This window comes from Lodderomyces beijingensis (assembly GCF_963989305.1).
Source record: "Lodderomyces beijingensis strain CBS 14171 genome assembly, chromosome: 2".
NCBI classification, from domain to species: domain Eukaryota; kingdom Fungi; phylum Ascomycota; class Pichiomycetes; order Serinales; family Debaryomycetaceae; genus Lodderomyces; species Lodderomyces beijingensis.
The window spans coordinates 1-21,272 of NC_089971.1; the positions used below are offsets into that span (position 1 = coordinate 1).

Below are 21,272 nucleotides of genomic sequence, written 5' to 3' on the forward strand. Positions count from 1 at the left end.
GAGTTTATGTGCATCCTTACACCAGAGTTTATGTGCATCCTTACACCAGAGTTTATGTGCATCCTTACACCAGAGTTTATGTGCATCCTTACACCAGAGTTTATGTGCATCCTTACACCAGAGTTTATGTGCATCCTTACACCAGAGTTTATGTGCATCCTTACACCAGAGTTTATGTGCATCCTTACACCAGAGTTTATGTGCATCCTTACACCAGAGTTTATGTGCATCCTTACACCAGAGTTTATGTGCATCCTTACACCAGAGTTTATGTGCATCCTTACACCAGAGTTTATGTGCATCCTTACACCAGAGTTTATGTGCATCCTTACACCAGAGTTTATGTGCATCCTTACACCAGATTTTATGTGCATCCTTACACCAGAGTTTATGTGCATCCTTACACCAGAGTTTATGTGCATCCTTACACCAGAGTTTATGTGCATCCTTACACCAGAGTTTATGTGCATCCTTACACCAGAGTTTATGTGCATCCTTACACCAGAGTTTATGTGCATCCTTACACCAGAGTTTATGTGCATCCTTACACCAGAGTTTATGTGCATCCTTACACCAGAGTTTATGTGCATCCTTACACCAGAGTTTATGTGCATCCTTACACCAGAGTTTATGTGCATCCTTACACCAGAGTTTATGTGCATCCTTACACCAGAGTTTATGTGCATCCTTACACCAGAGTTTATGTGCATCCTTACACCAGAGTTTATGTGCATCCTTACACCAGAGTTTATGTGCATCCTTACACCAGAGTTTATGTGCATCCTTACACCAGAGTTTATGTGCATCCTGGGGGCCATTTTGCACCCACACCAATACACCCAACCGTGATGCTGCTGTTGATCCCATAATGGTATCACTGTACTGGCTGAACCCTCTATAGACCATCTCACCCAGTTAGCTGATAAGGCAAATTCAACATTTTTGCATCTATTTCATCCAAAGTTCCCCGTATGGGTACCTCGAAATGAAACACCACCTACATATGACTTAACCAATGGTAGTACCTGCTTTGAGCTGATAGCTAAACAACTACCTGTAATCCTATGTGAAGTTTATGTCCTCTACGTCATAGGTCTCTGCTCGTCACGGCACCTATCTCACTCATATGGTTACTTTTTTTTTTGTGGACTCCAGTCGTGACCTTCGCGTACCAATTTGAACCCCATACACCTGAACTTCTAGCTACGGTCAACTTGCAAAAGTAGGGGCTCAAGCGAGCACAAACAAGAGCACTTCATTCGTTTTTGCTTCAAAGAGAAAGCTTCCCAGTGTGAGTACCTCGAAATGACAAAACTTACCCAGCTCTTGCTTGTCATTAATACCCCAGATCAGTACTACGTATTAAGTGCTACTTGGCACGCGCGGCGTGATTAAGAAAGGTGGACCTCGACTTCAAGAGCTCAGGAAATCAACATGCACTCGACTAACCACCCGCTCTTTTGCCCTTCACCATTACTCTCCATTGCTGAGGGGCTGTGATTTACACTGGGATTCCCCCTGGATCTACGCAACAGACTGTACTTGTAATTTCGTTCTGCGTGAAGCAATCTGAGTCATCTAATTTCGTTGTTTTTTGCAGCAAAATGTCTCAAAAATAAACCTGTGAGAAAACTCAAACTAAACAACTTATACGTTTATAAAGATTTATTAATTACGATAGTTTGTTAATGGCAAACTCATTTCAACTGATGTATTAATGATATGCCTACAAAGACTCAGAGTTCACTGTGTCTATTGATCAATCAACGGCGCGTCATATCTCACCTCGTGGTAGTCCCAAAAGAAACTCAACTCTGTGGGAACACTCGAGTTGCATTGGTCTCGCCTCGAAACAATCTCCACAAACTCCTCCAATGGACAGCTGAATCCAACCCCGCTGGTGCACTTTGGGTACGGAACCACTGCATCATTCATAACAAACCGCACATACAGTTGGCCTCCGCACTGCAACTTTTCCATGTAAGTTCGGCCTCCCTGGGGGAACATCTCGGCCGCGTTGTAGGGATTGGGCAAAACAACATGCGCCGGTAACGCAGTTTCAAGCTCGACCAACCCCATAGACGAAAAGTAGATCTCCATATCGGTGTCGTGGGTGAACATCAACCATGTCTTGTGCTCAGAGCTGCCCTGTAGTAGTTTCAAGGACGCGGCTACCATCGCCGAGCCCACGGTGGTGCTCATGTTGTTGCCCGGGCCGATCTGGTAGTAGTTTCCGAAATCCGTCCTGTACCCGCTCTTGATATACTCCTCATTGGTAAAGAGCTCTGCAAAAGGCGACCAGCCCTTGACGTTAATTTCCTCTCTACTCTTCGACTCTCCACCCAATCACTCCAGTTGCTGCTACTGGTCTTAGAGGGACTTTCTTTTTGTTCTCTGTCTCTCTTTCTCTCAGTGTCTACATAGTTGAGTCTCTTACGGAGCCAAATGGCCATTTTGCAGCCACACCAATACACCCAACAGTGATGCTACTGTGGACTCCATACCCGCACTGAGAGGACACTTTGCAGTCCAGATGGAAGTCCAATAGAACCACCTAGTCTTTTGCTCTCTATTAATTATTTCGTTGTTGAATTTCCCTCCAATTTTACGCAACATTTCACTGTGGTTCCTGTGCACCTACTCTCTACACTTCTCCGCACTTCAATCTCCGTGTCACGTGATCCAACCACCACACTAGAAGCACCCACAGACGTCACCATCGTCCTTCCTCCACTCTATTGGCTCCCTTTACGGTCAAAGATCCTGGCTCACGCCTCATCTAGATTGCTGCTTTACTCTCCTACATGAGTACATGTCATGTCTTCTGTTCGTTTTCAGCGCTACCAACTGCTTCACGTATGCTTCCCGCTCCCCACTGTCTGCACCTGTGTCTGTTTTGGGCAAGTTCACTTCAAAGTCCACTTGCTTCTAAGGCACTGTCTCGTATCAACAGCTAGAGCTTTGTAGTCAAAAACGTAGTCACTTCACCGAGTCTACAAGTTTTTGCCGCATAATCTGGCAAAATTGTCACCTTGAGGGCGAATTACAGTAGTATCGACTATGCAGTACATAACAAAGCTTTCAAATACACCAGAGTTTTAAAACATGCTTTGGTCTTATGCAGTGACGACATCCGCAATGTGTCTAGGGAATCCGAGAGTCACGGCATTCCCTTGCAATGTCACTGGTATCGCCTACCTAGTATGTACATACCAAGAGCTGTCAATTGTGGTGCTACTGCGTGTATATTGTGGCCTCGGGGCCCCTGTCTACGCTACTGCCGGCACGTGCATATCACGTGCATTGCAACCCAACGGACATCACAACATCTTAGCACACCTGCATTTTGATCTTCCACTGGCTATAGTCTAAAGGTGGCTCATCCCAAACCGTTTTTCCTGCGCTTTGCCAAGGCGTACCGCATCGACTTTAACATCCCCGATGCAAACACACCCTTGATCGCTTGCACAACCGAACTATAAATAATCGTCCTCGTGATCAACTGCTTGATATTGTAGGCGAGGTTGCGGTCGGTGGCAATCTCCTTGATGGACGACTCCGGGTACCGGCTGTATAGCTGCGTGCGGAACTTCAACGGTAGGCACGAGATGAGTTTGATCTTGGCACTGGCGTTCAAATTGGTCTTGAAAGTTCTGTCTTTGTCATCGTTGTTCGTGAGTATGAGGTAGTTGCGGTGGATAAAGTAGTCGAGTATCGGCTGGTAGAGTTTGCGAAAGTGGTGGAACTGCTTGGAGACAATGTTGCGCACCTTGTTCGGGTTCTCGCCTCCCACGTACATGCGGAAATCGCCCAAGTACGACAAACTGGTGATCTGCTCGTAGAGTTCCCTTTCGGAAAACTGGTTGGACTGGATCAAAAAAATCGCTATGGTCATGGCGTTCTTGAGGTTGTACTGGTTCAAAAACTTGACCATGACGTCGTGTTCTTTGATGTAGTTGACCGGTTTCTGCATCCGCCCTGCAAAGTAGAGCGACGACCACTCGCTCAAGTCCATGAGTGCGCTCCGCTCGTCCACCACGCCGTACTTTGTCACGTGGTTCTGGATGGAAACATAGGGGTTGAAGAAGATGCCCTTGCCCTGGATCAAGTTGATCCACATGAGCGATTTGGCCGAGTAGTGTCCCGGGTTCTGCTGTAAGTTTTCCCTGTGGAACTGGGCCGAGTCCTTGACCAAAAAGATAAAGTCCAACTGCTTGGTGTCGGATCTGTCTCCCGTGTCACTGCCGTACCCGTCTTGCGGAAGAATCCCCGAGCCGTAACCAATGGCCGCCTCAATTGCAGGCTGGAAAGAGTCAACAATGTTTCTGAGCTCGCTCTGTGCTTGCGTCTCTAGCGTCTGATTCTCGGCACAAAAGTCCAACGGTATGATGAGTTTTTCAAACCCGGCAGCCCCCTCCATGATTATAGGGCGGTAGTATTGGTCGGAGTACGGAGTCGTCCGGGTATAAGCATGCCGGCGGGCGAGCCGCCTGGAATAGATGCTAAAGTGGTGGCCAATGCGTCGTGGACACGTTCGTATCATTGTTGAGTCAACTAGACGCCTGGTAGTGAGTGAAAAAAGGTTCAAGAAAAATATAAAAAATTTTGAAAAATTTACAGGTCCCCACGCGAGTGACTAATAAGCATCACCATTCATGTCGGCACAAGCATACAGGTCCACTAGATCCACCACCCACGAGGACCTCTCGTTTGAGGATGTTGTCATGACCGGGTTGGCGCCCGATGGAGGTCTCTACTTGCCGTCGGCGATACCCAAGTTGCCCCCCAGCTTCATCACCAAATGGAAGGACTTGTCGTTCAACGAGTTGGCTTTTCAAATCATGAGGTTGTACATAAACGAAGCGGAAATCAATGACTCAGACCTAAAGGATTTGGTTGCTAGGTCGTACTCCACATTCAGGGCAAAAGAAGTCACCCCCTTGAGGCAGTTGGACGAAAACCTCTACCTTTTGGAGTTGTTTCACGGCCCAACGTACGCCTTCAAAGACGTGGCGCTTCAGTTTGTCGGCAACTTGTTTGAATATTTTTTAGTGAGACGCAACAGTGCTAAAGCCAAAGGGGAACCAAGAGACATTGTCACTGTGGTTGGCGCAACATCAGGAGACACTGGCTCGGCAGCCATCTACGGATTGAGAGGCAAAAAGGACGTTTCGGTGTTCATTTTGTACCCCACGGGCAGAATCAGTCCCATCCAGGAAGAACAAATGACCACTGTGGAGGACTCCAACGTGCACACTCTTTCAGTCAACGGCACATTTGACGATTGTCAAGACATTGTCAAGCTGATCTTTGGCGATAGGGAGTTCAACGACAAGTACCACGTGGGTGCGGTCAACTCCATCAACTGGGCGAGAATCTTGGCTCAGCAGACGTACTACTTTTATGCGTACTTTCAGTTGCAGAAGCTAGCACCAAGCAGCAAGGTGAGATTTGTGGTTCCCTCTGGTAACTTTGGAGACATCTTGGCAGGGTACTATGCCTATAGGATGGGCTTGCCCGTGGACAAATTGGTCATTGCCACCAACGAGAATGACATCTTGGACAGGTTCATGAAGTCGGGGGAGTATGCCAAGCAGCAGGGTGTCGGGGTCAAGGCCACCTACTCCCCAGCAATGGACATTTTGATCTCCTCCAATTTTGAAAGGTTGTTGTGGTACTTGATCAGGGACAACTTGACTGGTGGAGACGACGCAAAAGCCGGCACCGTGTTGAACCAGTGGATGACAGAGCTAAAAACAAAGGGTAGCTTCACCGCGCCAAGTGCGGTGGTTGACCGTGCCAGGCTGATTTTCGACTCGGACAGGGTCTCCAACAATGACACCATCGCAGCCATCAAAAGGGTGTACTCCGAAAGCCCTGAAAAGTACGTGATTGACCCACACACGGCCATCGGAGTGGAAACGGCGTACCGGTTCCTTGCAAAAGAGCCGGCGCAGTACATTTCGCTTTCCACAGCCCACCCTGCCAAGTTCTCGGAGGTGGTGAACAAAGCGTTGGAGTCGTTTGAGGGCTACTCGTTTGAAAAAGACGTGTTGCCCGCAGAGTTGAAGGCGTTGAGCAGCAAGGAAAAGAGGTTGAAATTGATTGACGAGCCTAGTGTGGAGAAAGTGAAGCAGGCTATTAGAGATGAGTTGAAGTTTTAGACCTTTTTGTTTATAGTGACTTGTCCGTCGACAATGTCGACTTTGTAGCCCACTTGTTGCAATACCTCATCATCGACTGCCTTTGTCGCTTCCAACTCTGCTACAAACTTTTGGTTCTGCTCGTTTTTTTCCAAAAGATACTTGACGCAGAGAATCGCTTGCTCTTTGATGAACGGGTTGTTGTTGTCGATCTGGCAGTTGGAAAGGACCAAGCCCAACCCCGCCAACTCTCGCACTCGTTCTTGGGTTGTAAATGACTGGTAGGAAAGGTACGAAAGGATGGTGATGATCATCCCCTTGGCGTTGGAATAGCCAACCGCTTGTTCAATCTTGGAGGTCATGGTCACTCGTTGCACGTTTTCATGTATTGTTTTGAGCACGTGGATGAGCAGCGGTAGGAAATTGGAGTCACTGCGGAGGAATTTAATTGAGTGGTGGTATTGTGCAAGATCTGATATAATGTGTAGTGTGTTTAAAACCCCCGACTCCAATGCGTCGTCCTGAATGGTGTCACTGTTCAACCGCTGGCTGAAACTCTGGAACGTGGTCACGGTCCAGTCCAACAATGCAACTAGCTGGTAGCCACTCCAGTCGTCTTTGGTCTGAACAATGTCGGAGGTGGCACCAAGCCAATCCATAACACCTGCATCGTCTTGTGTTTTGATCCACTGGCCAAAACTCTCGTGCGTGACAATGTCGTATATCAAGTGGACGAGCATCTTGGAATCGTGGTCGACTTTGTTAAAGTCAATACCCTGGTACAAGCGGTACACGTTTTTCATCACATGGTTGTCCTTGATGTGAAGCAATGTAAGTAAGGTTTGATTGGTAACATCTGGATCTTCAGTGTAAAACTGCCGGAATAGTAGATGGATCACGGGACGCTCAAACAGGCTCCTAGCTGACCCAAACAACTTATTGGTTTCGTTGACGTATTCGTTGCGGGGAAAATTGGCAAGTGCCTCCCAGTAAACAAGCCGGATCTTCTCCGTCCACTCACTCACTGGTAAGGAAAACTTTTCCAAGCTTGTGATGACCCGGGGGTAGAACTGGTGGTCCAATACTCGAGAGAGGTTCCTCACCACCAATAGCAACCCACGGTATAATCGCAACTGGTATGTCTCATTCTGAGGTGTATACTCCAAAACTGTTGTGACCGAGCTGGGGTGTAACAACTCTTTTGTTTCGCTCTCCGAGGTTAGCTTCACCACCTGCGCCAACTCCGCCAAGCGCTCGTTGAAATGAGAGTCGTCCGAGTCTCTAAGCTCTTGTAACACCTGCTCAGTAAGCTGATCAAGGGAACTCATCTGATTAAACACTACACGTCTAAAAATGTACAGGCGGCCTTTCTGCGTCGCACCCGTGCGGATTGAACAAACAAAACTTCGGCACCAACGGAGACACAGCAAAACCCAAGGAGACCAAATACTCGCGAAACTTTACAATACGCGTCGACATCTCGTACAACCGAAACTCGCCGCTTGCGTTCTTGTTGCCACTCCAGAGCGACTCTCCCAACGCCGAGGCCCGTGGCCAGATCTTGCCTGTCAACACAGCAAAGTCCACTTGCTCCGACCATAACACCGCTTCTGCGCCAACAACTAGCTCCTGCTCGCTCTGGGTCAAGTTGCTCAAAAAGTCAAACGTGTAGATCCTCTGCCAGGTTTTATACGGACCGCACCAACTGCCTCCCTTACAGGTATTAAACTGAGTGTTTTGCGGAGCGTCGACATACTTCCAGTCGTTGGTCAAGAATCCGCCGTAGCCGCAGTCGAGGTAGAGGTGGTCGTACAGGGACACAACCACTTTGTAACCGCGCAGAGTCAAGTTTTTGATTCCGGAGCCAGTGTGCCAGATCTGTAATGTGATGTTGCCCGGTAGTGACTCGACAGCCCCGTCTGCCAACAACACGTCGTCCCACATGATCAATTGTCTCTCGGGGACCGAGTTGTACATCGGCAAGGCGCGGTCAAGGTAGTGCTGGGTGATATCACTCAAGGTGGCATTGTCGTACCATGAGTCGGGATAGCAGTTCTTCTGAAGCTCGTCGTTACCCACGTGGAAGTAGTGGTCGCGGAAGACATTGCTCAACTCGTGGTAAACATCGCCAATGACGGTGTAAGTCTCGTCGTTCATGATATTCAATTGCCCCGAGGGAGGCTCCACGCCGGCATAGTTCCAAAACTGGTCGGCACATTCCACGATGTTTGGGTCCACTTTTCTCCACCCGGCTCGAGCGTGTCCGGGCATGTCAATCTCGGGAACCAATCGCACTCCGCGCGCCCTGGCAAAGTCCAATACCGAAACCAAGTCCTTTTTCGTGTATACTTCGCTCGCAGAGTAAGCGTCTTCGGTCATCTCCGGGTAGCTATCAATCTCCACCGGCCAGCTCTGCGAATCCACCAAATGCCAATGCAAGGTGTTCATTTTGGCAAGGGCCATGACTTCTATCTGCTCGGTGATTTTGTCCACAGGCAAAAAGTTCCGAGCTGAATCGACCATGAGCCCGCGGTGTTTGAAGAGCGGGTAGTCGTGGACATGCACAGACTGCTCAACCAAGTACTGGCCACACTGGTAAACCACCATTTGTTGTAGTGTAGTTAGCGCATGCAACGTGCCCCAAATGGTTTCACTGGAGATGCTGATCCCGTCCTCGTCAACGTTGAGCTGGTAGGATTCGTCTACCCCAAATTGCAAATCAGCATCGTAATCTGTGATGTTCACGGTGACGACGTTTGGAGCCAGGGCTTTTGACTCGGGACAATGTGCTGTGACGTTCTGGTACAAGTATGGTGACCATTTGACGGTTTTAATGTCATCAACAGCTCTCTCAAACGCCTCCTGGACCAAGCTGTTGTCCCCTGCTTCCTCTTCCAACTCAATGTTCTCCAAGTCGATAACGATTGCGTTTTGGCCGAACCATGTCACGTTCTGCGGGCGTGGTAACGGATCAACCGAGACTGCAAGCACCCTGCTGCATAATAAAATGTACCAAACGAGACCGAGCATTGACAATACCGTAAGCTTACTGATAACAGTTGTAGTAAATGCTTATCCTTGTAAGGATTTTGCTCGTTTTTTATATTCCACTCTGGCACCGTTGTGATCTCCTCCAGGACATCCATTTGCGAGTGGATGCTGTTTATCCGCGACTCGCTATTGTTTCCACCGATTGGTCACGGTTCAAAAGCTGAACCGTTGCACCCACGTTTTCATTTCCTAACCGCTAAACTCTGTCAAAACCACTTTCACCAAACCAATGTTATGGGTTGATTGTTTGTTTTCTTGTGCGGTCTATCCGTGTTGTAGTTTACCGCCGCCATGCTGAACGCGTCACCGGCGTCGCGCATCACTTTCCGTAGAAGAGGTGCTTGAAGTATCCTTGAGCCCGGGTCTGTCTAATCTTTTGCTTTTACCAACACAATGTCGGCTTCCCCGGCACCCACGAAATTCTAAAGTTCCAGGTTGTGTCTATTAAGATCTATATCTCGATTTATCCCACAATATGATGCGTCTTCCTCCCCTAATGGCAACCACTTTTGATGACAGGTTCGATTCTGGCCTCATCGTTGTTGTTGTTTCAACTGTTTTTCAAACGCACCAATCATGATGTTGCTAACCTGCGGAGCAAACATGGAACTGAGATGGTTGTACAATGGGTTTCGAAACTTGTACGTGAGTTTGAAATCGACTCGACACTTTGGGAACTTGCTCGTCGAAACGTGGCTGAACACCCACTGCGTTTCAAGGGTCTCAAACAACTCTAGCTCAACACTTTTGGCGTACACGTTTCTGTTCTCCTCGCAGTGGAGTTTGCATACAAACCGCTCGGTAATGTCGTTCCACCCGATTTTCAAACCAGCTCCCGAGGGGAGATTGCCACCATCCCTGCTTGTAATGAACGAGTCCTCAACAAACGGCACAAAGTTCTTGTAGTTGTCCACCCTGCTTACGATGTCGAAAACCTGCTCCGGTGAGCCATTGAGGACCCGTGAAATGCTATATGACTGGGGCTTCGAAGAGCCAAAAAATGCCCTCTTCAACACCAACGGGCGACTCGTTCGTATCATCATGTAGAAACAAGAAGGAGTGTTTGGAGCTCTCGTTTTTTTTTCTCTTTTAATTTCACGTCGAGGCACCGAAAGAGGCCATCTCGGTGGGTTGAAGAGTACTAAAGCTACACTGAAGCTAACACATTATGGTTTTCAAAATTTTTTGGTCGTAATATACAAATGCTAGCAAGAGCCCACTACACTATCAATTACTGAGCACGAGTGTAGATGGCTTGTTTGGAGTGCTTCAAGACCGGGGTAATGATTCCGTCGTCCTCCAACTGTCTCAAAGCAACACGGGCAAGCGAACCTCCAATCTTCAATCTGTCAACCAAAACGGAAACGGAAACGTACTTGTAGGTTGGGACATCCTTCAAGATTCTGTCGTATTTCTCTTGGTCCAAGATGACAATGTGCTGAGCCTTGTCCTTGACCTTACCCTTGTTCCACTTCTTTTTACCTTTCTTACCACCGGCCAAGGCAGCAGCAGCTTTAGCGGCCTTAGTTTGTTGGATCTTTGGCGCCATTCTAGTGTGGTTGTTAGTAATCTGAAAACTGTGGGACCCGGGAATTAGCTGCGATATTGGGAGCCAGGCGCTCTATAAAGACCTTTTTTTTCGACAAGCATTGTCGCCGCTGGTTGTTCAGTGCACTGTCAAAGGTTTTGTAGTTTCATTTGCAAATAAATGGCCCCCAGGCATCTCCAATGTAACTGTCAATATGGCCTCATCTTGGCTCCCAAGTTGATACACCGCTGTGGCATTGGTCGTAACATACTTCTATAGTTGCTTGTGTACTATAAAGATGAGCTGGTAGGACGTATTTTTCCAATCTGTAAGGCGTAAAATGGTGAGGTCTCTCTCTGGCTTTTTTTTCTCTGCAACTAGGAGGAAACGGGGGTGGTGTGTGCGTCCCACAAATGGCACGTGAATCCAGGTCAAAGACCTATTTTGAAAACAACGCAACCTGTTGCTACTACTGCTAAGATTCAGAAGGGGACTTTTGCAATGGATAGGACAGCCACTTTTCAAACCATCTCTGTTGCCTATTTTGCAGCACGGGTCTACATTTCCCGTTGTGTTGTATCACACCTCGTGCTTCACGTAGCGTCGCTTCCAACTCTTCCCAGCACCTGTTCTTGAATCTCCTAGGCTGTGGTAAACACCTCACCTCCACCTCTCCATGCCCACCTCTTTGACCTTGGAGCTGCCTTTACATTCTCTGGGCCACCTTCGAGAACGCTATTGCACAGTTGGTAGCTCCTGATTTTGTGGTGGGCATCACCAACATAGATTGCGCCAGAGACGGGCAATTGGAGCAGGATTATAGATTCAAGCAGCAGCAGCACCATGACCAAGAGGCAGGCCGCGGAGCAGATCACTAAGGATGCTTTTGATGACGACTACGAAACAAACGAGGCCGACGCACCCGCCCGTGCCACCTCGGAAACTTTGTCCAAGAGAAAGATCCTAAAGCCCAGGGGGAAGTTGAATGAACCGAAAGGAGAATCACCTTTCTCAACTGCACTGCAGTTTCCAAAGCCACACACAACGTTACCAAACTCGCCAACTACAACAACTTCCCAAAAGACTAACAAAATCCGTGCCTTGAATGAAAACTTTGTCAAGAAAGTCAACGAGTCTCACATTGCCAATTCGATTGTGGACTTTACCAGCATAGCCGAAGCCTATGTGAGATATTACAAAAGCATCGAGAGCGATACCAAAGAGATACCGGCAGAAAAGATAGAGCAGACTAAAGACGGGCACGACGATGCAGAATCGGAGGAAGAATCGGAGGAGGAGCCGCGCAAGCCCGAGGTCAAGATTCAGGGACCGCTGTTTTCTTTTAGCAACACGTCCTCTACAACCAGCAAACCCGCGTTCACATTTGACCCAAAGAAAATCGCCAAACTAAACGAACGAGATCCGGATGACTCCGATGACGAGCTAAAGGGGCCTACTTTCAATTTCAGCAAGCCCATCGTGGATAGTGTTTTCAAGTTCAAACCGAATGGTGCAGACACAAACAACGATACAGCCAAGGGCGGTACTGAAAAGTCATCGCCTTTTCAGTTTCCCGCGTTGTCAAAGCCGCTGGTAGCCAACACCTTCGGCGGGTTGCCGCAGCAGCCAGAAAGTAATGCACCTCCAAAATTCAATTTCAGTGCAAATCCACCCAGTTCTTCCGCTTTCAATACGGCCAACACCTTTCAATTCGGAAGCGCAAAGCCAACTGCATTTACCAAAGCTACAGCACAGCCCACATCCTCTCCTTTCCTGTTTGGTAAACCAGCAGGTGAAAACACCACGGCATCGCCCTTCCTGTTTGGCACCCTGCAGAAACCAGCATCTTTCGGGTCTACAAACCAAGCGGATGCAAACCCGTTCTCAGCACCCACCAAGAGCACGTCCACTGTTGCGGAACCAGAGGATAACAAAGCCGGCGAAGACGAACCCGAAGTGGAAGGAAACTTCACCCCCGTGGCTGAAATGGGCGAAATGAAGCAGGTCGAGACGGGAGAGGAGAACGAGGAGACAAAGTACACCATAAAGGCAAAGTTGATGGAGTTTGACCAGTCAAACAAAAACGAGCCGTACACCCCCAAAGGTGTGGGACTTTTAAAAGTCTTGCGCAATAAAGACACTGGCAAGTCGCGGATCTTGATCCGAGCCGAGGGCAATTTCCGTGTCTTGCTCAACACGACCATCTCCAAGGACATTGAGTACACCCGGTACGGCCATGGGTCGCTAATACGATTGCCAGTGTTTAGTCCCGAGGGCAAAATCACCACCTACTGTATCCGTGTCAAGGATGCCACCGGCGGCCAAGAGTTGCTAAAGCAAATCAACGACGCAAAGTGTTGATGAAAAAGTAATGCATCGTGTAATAATAATAGTAATAAGATATATACAGGTTATTGTTTAGACTCACCATCTTTCTTTCCATTGTCAAAGTTCAAGAACTTGCCCAAGACTTTGCTTATTCTCGCCAACTTGGAAGGGTGAAGATCCTTTTCATCCATATCGAGCACTTTCTCCTTGCCCAGGTCGTTCTCAAGCTCCAACTGCCAGTCGGCATCGGTTCGCTTGGCGTTCTTGTCGTCAAATGCATCCGCCAAGGCTTCAAGTAGCGCGGTCTGGGTCGGCGTTTCCGGAACGAGGGTCTTGACATGCAACACGACATCGAGATCGCCTCTGTTGTTCAAGTTGCCATTCACGGGGACACCCCTTTCCGGTATCACGAGCTTGCGGCCGTTTTGCACCCCGGGTCTGATCTTGAGCTTGATCTTTTGCCCGTCCAAGGTAGGAACAATGATCTCGCCCCCTAAGGAAGCCGTGGTCATCAAAATCTCCTTGTCCATGACCAAGTTGTTCTTATCACGGGTGAATATGGCGTCCTTCTCCACATTGACCCTCACTATCAAGTCTCCATTGCGCGTTTGGTTGTACTCGTCTTTGGTCACGTATGGCGCATCGCCGCCACCGGGGATCCGAATCCGGGCGCCGTTGCTGATCCCTGGAGGTATCTTGACAGTCGTTGACTTGGGGATCTCCTGCACGCCATTGCCATGACAGGTACCGCACTCGTCGGATCTGGGTATAGTCACGCCAGAGCCGTGACACGTGGGGCAAGTGGACGCCATGTGGAACCCACCCATGACGTGTGCCGTCTGTCCGGTTCCGTGGCAGGTGGGACAAGTTTGCTTCTTGGCTCCTTCTTTCAAGCCGCTTCCGTGGCAGGTGGTGCACGAGTCGAGAACCTTGTAGTTGATAGTCACCGATCCGCCAAATATACTCTCCTTGAACGGTATAGACTTCATAACCTCGACATTGTCCCCAACATGCTCCGTAACAAAGCGCGCACCTCCTTGGCCTCCGCCTCTCCCCGAAGCCCCCCTCCCACCAGCAAATGCTTCCCGAAACAAGTCTTCAAAATCAAACCCCATATTGCCAAAGGGTCTTCCCCCTGAGCTTGCACCGCCAAACCCTGCAAACGGATTGCCTCCTCCTGCGAACGGATTCTGTCCCTGTGCACCACCACCAGCACCAAAGGGACTTGGATTGCCATTCTCATCAAATGCACTTTTCCCAAACTGGTCATACTGCGCTTTCTTTTCCTTATCTCGCAAGATCTCGTAACTCTGCTGAATCTTGTGGAATCTCCTTTCCGCGTCCTTCTCCTTGTTGACATCCGGGTGGTACTTCTTGACGAGGTCGTAATAGGCCTTTTTGATCTGCTTGGGATCGGCCGACTTGTCCACGCCTAGAGTCAGGTAGGGGTCGTAATCAATCAATAGTCTGCCTGTCGATGCATGGAACGCCCTTCGAAACGAGCACGACACAGGGCGTGCCTTTAACAACCGCGGTCTAGAGCATGGGGGATGAAGGTTCAAGACAGTCTTTGGTATTCTCATGGTCGACTTGGCTTTTTGCCCTGTCAAAGTAGACCGCGTTTAAAACTGGCCGATGCGAAGGTATTAAATCTAGGTTAGACAGTATCGTAGAGAGAAGATGGGAATTTTCCACAAAATTCCATGGAAGAGAGGTCACGTGACGCGCTTCTGTATTTTACACCCGCTTGCCATCCATTTCTCGAGCTACGGTACGCCACTTACAAAACACCTGTTTAAAGAAGCGCACTCCCATACCGACGTCTTTGTACCCGGCGATGCTCCGTATGGAATGCATGCTGAGAATGGGGAGACCCACGTCGATGATCATTCGTGCCCCGTTGACACCTCTCTGGCTGCTCGACATGATCGGCCCGATGGTGCCTCCGGACCGCGAGTCGTTTCGTATGTGAAACTGCTGCAACTTTACTCCGTCCAAGTCAGCCACTATTCTGGTGAGAAACTCTTTGCCCAAAGAGTCGCTCAATACGTGTGCATTCGAGTCAAACTTGATCGACGGCCCCGTGTTTGGTAGCGGGAAGTTGTTCTCCAAGTAGGCCTCCTTGAAGTTTGGATTTAATGCATGCGTGACATCGCTTGATAACAAGACGGTGTTTGTAGTCAACTGCGCAACGGCCTCCGATACGGGGAGCTCTCTGCACCTGGCAGCCACTACTGATCTTAAAGTGTCAATCAAGAATCCTCCACAAGCCCCAGTCGAGGTCAAACTGCCAACCTCCTCGTTGTTTGCCAAGTATACCCCGTTGAGTGCTTCCGAGGTGGAGATGTCCTTGTCTAGGAGAAATTGCTGACTATATTCAATGAGACCGTAGATGGAATCGAAAGCACAGAGCCTGTCGTCCAAACAGCCCAGAAATATAAACTCGCGATTTACTCCTCCGCGACAGCTGGGCTGCACATCGACTAGATCCAAGTCAAAGTCAACTATCGAGCTCAAAGAAACCCCAGCTAGGGCGCAAATGTACCTTAGCAATCGCAATGAATGTCTTGCAAAAAACTTGCTACCTAGCTCTTCCTCCGTAGGTACTAGCTCGTCGTCCGAACGATGAGCAAAAACTGGAACGGCTTGGGTTTGCTTGTTGTAAACAGCCGTATCCACGCCAAAATGCGGTGCTAGCGACGGAATCACCGCGATTGGGAGCGGTGCCGAGTTTATCAACGTGCGCTGCACACCTTGCGGTGTCTGCACGAGCACACTCCCTGCAAGCCCAAGGTCCCGGTTGAGCCAGTTGCTGTTCAAGCTGCCAGAGTAAGGTGCCACTCCTATAAGATCGTACCCGTCCACCCGCAGCTTCAACAGACCACGGGGATTGACCTTGACACTCAATGCGTCGCAATGGCTTGCAACAAAGCAAGATCCCTTGCCAGGTGACCATTTCCCGCCAATGACAAATGCAACCAACGACTGGTCACCGTTGCAAGTGTAGTAGAACCCAGCATCGAGCTCTGCAATGGCCTTGTTCTGGCTGATGGACTTGAACCCGTTATTCTCCAAGAGGGATTTAAAGTGCGAAACAACGTGGTAGGTGGTGGGGTTTGTGTTTATGAAATCAAGAAACTGATCAGCATAGGCCTCGTAGTAACTGGCAAGTGGGTCATCAGGTGCTGGTGCTGCCGTGGTGTCATTATCCCCGTTCTCCTCTTCCGCTTCAATTGAGTCTGCAGTTGACACTCCACTGTCTTCCACTGACGAGTCACTATCGTCTGCCACGATGGACCACTCAGTGGCCACTATCGACCGCTCCATTGCGCTATCTATTGCTCTTGTGTCCTAAACCAGGGTCGGTTTTAGCATCCAGATGTGTTTATGCTGGCACTCCGTCTCCCACCGTCCCCCGCGAAAAAAAAACCCCCCCCCCCCTCGCAAGCGCGGTTCATGATAATACCTACACTTTGATCCTTACATTAACAAATTCACCGCTACACACTCATACAAAGCCTACCCCACGGCTGTAAGCGAGTCAAACAAAACCGATATGGACTCCCCGAAATGGTCTCTTCTGATACATTCGGCAAAGATTGGCGAAACGTCAATCACCACTAGCTTGTCCTTGTGCGCCTCGATTTCCTCTTTCGGGATCGGATACGTATTGGTAACTACAATCTTGTCGATGCATTTGGAGTCGGTCAAAGCGCTCAAGCAGCTGTCGTTAAACACCCCGTGGGTGCCAACCACGTAAACGGCTTTGGCGCCACAGTTCAATCTCAAGTGCTCCGCCGCGGCAATGAACGAGTTGGGCTTGTCAATCATGTCGTCCAAGATAATGGCGACTTTGCCCTTGACGTCGCCAACGAGAGTAATCAACTTTTCCTCAACCAAGGGCCCATCTTCGTCGTCCGAGTTCTGCGCGGCGTTATACGACCCACCAAGCACATCGCTGTCCAACATATTGGGCTTGGTCAAGTGCGAGCCGTTGGAGTCGCAGAGAACACTGTTTTCCAAAACACCCTCCCGATGAGCACGCTCGCTCTTGAATTGGTAGTCATCATCCACCACGTGGCCCTGGACAATCCGAGCCGTCTGAAGCTCGTTGACAATGTTGTCCTGCTCCGTAGCGTCCCCACCGTCTTCAGCAATAATCTTGGCCTTCTTCAACGCCTTCTTGCGTGCGTACTCGTCCTGGGTTCTCCTTCTGTCGGTGTGGATCATGGCAAAGTTGATCTTCAACGAGTCGGCCAACGCCGTGACTCTTTTGGTGCCACCGGGGTTCTTGGAAACAACAACCGAGTTTTCCCAGTCGGGGATGTTGTGGCGGATCCACCTGGCCAACGTGGGCGCCCCCAACAAATTGTCCACCGGTTTGGTGAAAAACCCCTGCATCTGGCTTGCATGCAAGTCCATGCTGACAACATGGTCTGCGCCAGCCATCACCAACAAGTTGGCCAACATCCTGGCAGTAATGGCACCACGGTGCTTCTTCATCTTGCTCTGCTTGCTGTAGGGAAACTGCGGGATGACCGCGGTAATCTTGTTTGCACTTCCGCCGCGGCATGCGCTGATCAATATCAACAACTCCATGATGTGGTCGTTGATGTGCGGCGAGCCGCTTTGAATGACGTAAACGTCCTCGTCTCTTACACTCACGCCAATCTGGACCGATGTCTCGCCGTTGCTAAACTTTTTCAAGGTGCACGGGGCCGGCTCGACGCCCAACCGGTCGCAAACCAACTGGCCCAACTCAGGATGCGACGATCCTACAAAGATTTTGCACTTGCGCATATCCAACGACGGTGACAATGTGGAAAAAGCCGGGGGTGCTTGCGTTGAGTGAAGTTGGTTCAAGGATGAACTCTTCTCAAGGGATGAAAAGTGAGAGTGACAATCGTGTAAGGCAACTGGATTCTCGCCTTTTTTTTTTTTTTCTTTGGTTTCTCTGTTCCCGCGGAGTCAGGAGATGGCAATGCATCCAGACTAGAGCATAATGGAGCAGCTACAGTTGAGCATAGCTTCACACAGGGAGACAATTCGAAACTCGAGCTTTTTCCATGAAATTCAAGAGTCATTGAGCGGGGACTTTACCAACATCCGGTGCTTGGCCTTAGGTTCACCCAGCGAGAGCTCAAATGCTCGGTACCAGTACGCTTTGCTTTTGGAGTTGGTGGAGACCAAGAACATCGCTGAGGTGTCTCTTTATGACCCTGTGTTTACCGATTTGGATATGGAGTTGTTCAAGCCGTTCACAGTGGAGGAGCACTATCGCGGTGGGGCGGGCCCTGAAACCCTATACTATATCCCCCATGCTCCACTCGAGGTGATGGAGCAAATACTAGTCACCGACAAGCCAATGGTGTTTCTAGGCAACGACATCATTGCTCACACGGACCGACTAACAAAGCGCAAGCTAGCTTCCCTCTATCCGACCATGGCTGTTCTTGTGCATTACTCAGATGACGGCTCCTGTAACGACGGGTTTACCCCTGTCACAAACAAAAAGAGAAATAGCCGCAAATTCAAAGAGCCAGAAATAGTTTACAATTTCAATGCTGTGCACTTCCACGGAGTAGAGATCACACGATACAAAAACAGCTTCAACAAGAAAACACCCTGGGGCAACGCGTTTTCTGACATTGCATTCCATAGACTAATAGACTAAAAAACTATTCTAATCTCAGTTTCTTGTTCATTGGCTCTTCACTCTCATCTCCATCTTTCAACAAATGTTTAGCCAAAATCGAGTACAAGTCGTCCTTTGTAAACGGCTTGGCCAAGATATCGCTCATCCCGTTTTGCAAATACGTCACAAGGTCGTTATCCTCGATGTTGCCCGTCATGGCAATAATCGGCGTCTTGGTATCAAACGAGCGAATCACGCTCGTCGCTGTGGCTCCGTCCAAATTGGGCATGACTATGTCCATCAACACGAGATCGTACTTGGTGTTTTCCACCGTGGAGATGGCATTGAGGCCGTCGGTGACAACGGTGACTTGACACCCGTACTTTACCAAAAACTTGCGACACAACTGAATGCACACATTGTCGTCCTCAACCAAGAGAACATGGAACTTTGGGTTGGCAATGGAAGTGGTGCTGGTCTGTGGTAGCACATTGGTTTTTGGTGACGCCGATGAACTGGTCAAGGGAGAGAGGGGTTTGTTGTTCGCTGGCGACGCATGCACATAGTCTTCAGGAGCAGTTCCGGGGTTGGTCTGCGATGAGGAGGACAAGCTTTGCTGGTGGTTCTCATGGTGCTGCTGGTGTTGGTGCTGGTGCTGGTGCTGCTGGTGTTGGTGCTGGTGCTGGTGCTGCTGGTGCCGGTGTAAGTGAGGCGGCTGCTGGTCAAGCGTTTGGCCGCTGTTTGAACCTCGTGGTGGTGGCCCCTGGTGGACATCATCCATGGACTGAGTTCGGTCTAGTGTCTGGTTGGCAGACTTGGTTGGAAGAAATGCTTGGTTCGCTTGTGTCACCGACAGCAGGCGCGAGAGCGTGGCAAGACCGCTAATGGGACTGGTGGCGGAGTATGCTGTTTGCGGCGGACGGCCACTCGGGATGGAAAGGGAGCGGTTGTTGTTGAGAACCGCTGGTTGCAGTGGCTGTTGCAGGGCTCCAACTAGGTGGGAAGGTATTGGCTGAGTCATTCCCATTGTGGAGGCGCCGCCAGACGGCTGCATCGATTGCGTTGAAACCACGGGCGATTGGAGGTGCGGTGGGATTCGCGGCGACTGCAGCTGCAAATGCTGCGATATACTGGGAAGCGACGTTGCCGAGAGCGAGCCCAAGTGGTTGGCCGTGGACATGCTGGCGTTTGGGTCCGGGTGAGTAAAAGGGCCGGGGCCAAGGGCATTTGGTGGTGGAAAGTCCAACGGCGGAATTTTGATCCCAGACTGCAACAAGACATTGATCAAGAGGCTCATGGAGCGGTAGTACCGCTCGTTGAAGGAATTTATGGAGACAATGTGGTCCACCAACGTCTTGTATTTCTTTTGTAGCACTGCATTTTCCTGGCTTAGCACCTGGTTGCTCTCTTTGAGAGCGTCAACTTGCTCTCTCAAATGGTTCTGCGACTGACTTAGCTGGATGTAGTTGTGATTGCTAGCTGGGTGTGAGCTCTGTGGAAGGGGGACCCTGGTGGAATCGTTTGCTGCTGTCTCCACATTCACTTCTGATAGGCTGGGGTTCTTCTTGATAGCTGCACTTGTAGGCTTTGATCCGTTGTTGGAAGACGATGGAGACGCTCCGCCGGTTTTCTTTGTAGTGGGGCCTTTCCTCTTGATATTGTCCAACGATTCTCGGTCGTTGATTCTAAAGTCGGGATGTTTAAACTCCCAAGCGTCTTCGCCATAAGGGTAGCTCAGTTTGGCCTCGTTTGGAATCTTGACTTTATGAAAGTCGTACTTGTTCAATTGTCTAACAAAACTTGCAAAATTGGAATGTTTGAAGTGGCGTGGCAAAATGTCCTTTGTAAAGTTGTTTGTGTTGATCACCACAAAGCTGTCCCCGTTTTGGGTCCATTTGACAATGTTCTTATAACTATCTTCTTGAAGCATGAGAAATAGCTTTTTGACAAAGTCGTTGGACCCGCTCTGGTTGGAGCTTGACGTTGTAGCAAGCGTGGAGTTGGGAGCAATGGTGTGCTTCAACGATGTGGTTGTAGAAGGAGGAACCGACATGATAGAAATGGGACGGGCTTGTATTCTAAAATTATTGGCTTCGCTGGCTAGGTGATGTTGTGGATGTAATCATGAGTCGGCGGAAGGAGCAAAAAGCAGGCCTCTGAATCGGGGTAAACGGGTGGAAGGAGGTTGATAAATAACTTGGGACCAGAATGTATAATGTGTGAGCTACCAGTGTAGTTTGAGAGTTCTGCAGCTACAAATCACCTTATAGAGTCTAGTAGTGGCAGTTCCCTATACTTGTGCTCTGGTGGTAAGTTCCAAAAAGTGTTGATCTTTTTTCGCTCTCCCTCAGTCACTGTCTCCCTTTTACTAATAATAGTAGTCTCCTTTAATACACGATACATATACTTCCGCACTGTATAGCATGGACTAATTACTCTAAACAAAACGTAGGAGGGATTGGATGCCAAAAACAAGGCATGTCAGATATAGGGGTTGGGGCTACATGTGAAGACATGGCACCGCCGTTAAGTAGAGTTGAAGAAAGAAGTTAGTCTCTTTGCAGCCACAAACGTGTTCACTACATAC

At 49.3% G+C, this 21,272-nt stretch overlaps 13 protein-coding genes across 13 annotated transcripts; 3 read left to right on the forward strand and 10 right to left on the reverse strand. All coding sequences in view use genetic code 12, as the record gives it.

The window, feature by feature from the left end:
- Window positions 1-1,752: 1,752 nt before the first annotated feature.
- LODBEIA_P11680 (uncharacterized protein) lies at window positions 1,753-2,202 on the reverse strand (the record flags this gene model as incomplete). The annotated part of the gene is made up of 1 exon (XM_066971026.1): window positions 1,753-2,202. One exon carries the CDS (start codon window positions 2,200-2,202, stop codon window positions 1,753-1,755), a length of 450 nt encoding a protein of 149 aa, XP_066828106.1.
- Window positions 2,203-3,379: 1,177 nt separating this feature from the next.
- Window positions 3,380-4,420, reverse strand: LODBEIA_P11690 (uncharacterized protein; the record flags this gene model as incomplete). The annotated part of the gene is made up of 1 exon (XM_066971027.1): window positions 3,380-4,420. One exon carries the CDS (start codon window positions 4,418-4,420, stop codon window positions 3,380-3,382), a length of 1,041 nt encoding a protein of 346 aa, XP_066828107.1.
- A 235-nt stretch (window positions 4,421-4,655) lies between these two features.
- On the forward strand, window positions 4,656-6,164 carry LODBEIA_P11700 (uncharacterized protein; the record flags this gene model as incomplete). The annotated part of the gene is made up of 1 exon (XM_066971029.1): window positions 4,656-6,164. One exon carries the CDS (start codon window positions 4,656-4,658, stop codon window positions 6,162-6,164), a length of 1,509 nt encoding a protein of 502 aa, XP_066828108.1.
- LODBEIA_P11710 (uncharacterized protein) lies at window positions 6,161-7,471 on the reverse strand (the record flags this gene model as incomplete). The annotated part of the gene is made up of 1 exon (XM_066971030.1): window positions 6,161-7,471. The coding sequence occupies one exon, from the start codon at window positions 7,469-7,471 to the stop codon at window positions 6,161-6,163; it is 1,311 nt and encodes a 436-aa protein (XP_066828109.1).
- Window positions 7,472-7,490: 19 nt separating this feature from the next.
- LODBEIA_P11720 (uncharacterized protein) lies at window positions 7,491-9,173 on the reverse strand (the record flags this gene model as incomplete). The annotated part of the gene is made up of 1 exon (XM_066971031.1): window positions 7,491-9,173. The coding sequence occupies one exon, from the start codon at window positions 9,171-9,173 to the stop codon at window positions 7,491-7,493; it is 1,683 nt and encodes a 560-aa protein (XP_066828110.1).
- A 554-nt stretch (window positions 9,174-9,727) lies between these two features.
- Window positions 9,728-10,237, reverse strand: LODBEIA_P11730 (uncharacterized protein; the record flags this gene model as incomplete). Its single annotated transcript, XM_066971032.1, has 1 exon — window positions 9,728-10,237. One exon carries the CDS (start codon window positions 10,235-10,237, stop codon window positions 9,728-9,730), a length of 510 nt encoding a protein of 169 aa, XP_066828111.1.
- A 188-nt stretch (window positions 10,238-10,425) lies between these two features.
- On the reverse strand, window positions 10,426-10,743 carry LODBEIA_P11740 (40S ribosomal protein eS25; the record flags this gene model as incomplete). Its single annotated transcript, XM_066971033.1, has 1 exon — window positions 10,426-10,743. One exon carries the CDS (start codon window positions 10,741-10,743, stop codon window positions 10,426-10,428), a length of 318 nt encoding a protein of 105 aa, XP_066828112.1.
- Window positions 10,744-11,565: 822 nt separating this feature from the next.
- On the forward strand, window positions 11,566-13,083 carry LODBEIA_P11750 (uncharacterized protein; the record flags this gene model as incomplete). The annotated part of the gene is made up of 1 exon (XM_066971034.1): window positions 11,566-13,083. The coding sequence occupies one exon, from the start codon at window positions 11,566-11,568 to the stop codon at window positions 13,081-13,083; it is 1,518 nt and encodes a 505-aa protein (XP_066828113.1).
- Window positions 13,084-13,133: 50 nt separating this feature from the next.
- Window positions 13,134-14,633, reverse strand: LODBEIA_P11760 (uncharacterized protein; the record flags this gene model as incomplete). The annotated part of the gene is made up of 1 exon (XM_066971035.1): window positions 13,134-14,633. The coding sequence occupies one exon, from the start codon at window positions 14,631-14,633 to the stop codon at window positions 13,134-13,136; it is 1,500 nt and encodes a 499-aa protein (XP_066828114.1).
- A 154-nt stretch (window positions 14,634-14,787) lies between these two features.
- On the reverse strand, window positions 14,788-16,377 carry LODBEIA_P11770 (uncharacterized protein; the record flags this gene model as incomplete). Its single annotated transcript, XM_066971036.1, has 1 exon — window positions 14,788-16,377. One exon carries the CDS (start codon window positions 16,375-16,377, stop codon window positions 14,788-14,790), a length of 1,590 nt encoding a protein of 529 aa, XP_066828115.1.
- Window positions 16,378-16,569: 192 nt separating this feature from the next.
- Window positions 16,570-17,850, reverse strand: LODBEIA_P11780 (uncharacterized protein; the record flags this gene model as incomplete). Its single annotated transcript, XM_066971037.1, has 1 exon — window positions 16,570-17,850. One exon carries the CDS (start codon window positions 17,848-17,850, stop codon window positions 16,570-16,572), a length of 1,281 nt encoding a protein of 426 aa, XP_066828116.1.
- Window positions 17,851-18,052: 202 nt separating this feature from the next.
- On the forward strand, window positions 18,053-18,724 carry LODBEIA_P11790 (uncharacterized protein; the record flags this gene model as incomplete). Its single annotated transcript, XM_066971038.1, has 1 exon — window positions 18,053-18,724. The coding sequence occupies one exon, from the start codon at window positions 18,053-18,055 to the stop codon at window positions 18,722-18,724; it is 672 nt and encodes a 223-aa protein (XP_066828117.1).
- A 4-nt stretch (window positions 18,725-18,728) lies between these two features.
- LODBEIA_P11800 (uncharacterized protein) lies at window positions 18,729-20,738 on the reverse strand (the record flags this gene model as incomplete). Its single annotated transcript, XM_066971040.1, has 1 exon — window positions 18,729-20,738. The coding sequence occupies one exon, from the start codon at window positions 20,736-20,738 to the stop codon at window positions 18,729-18,731; it is 2,010 nt and encodes a 669-aa protein (XP_066828118.1).
- Window positions 20,739-21,272: the final 534 nt, after the last annotated feature.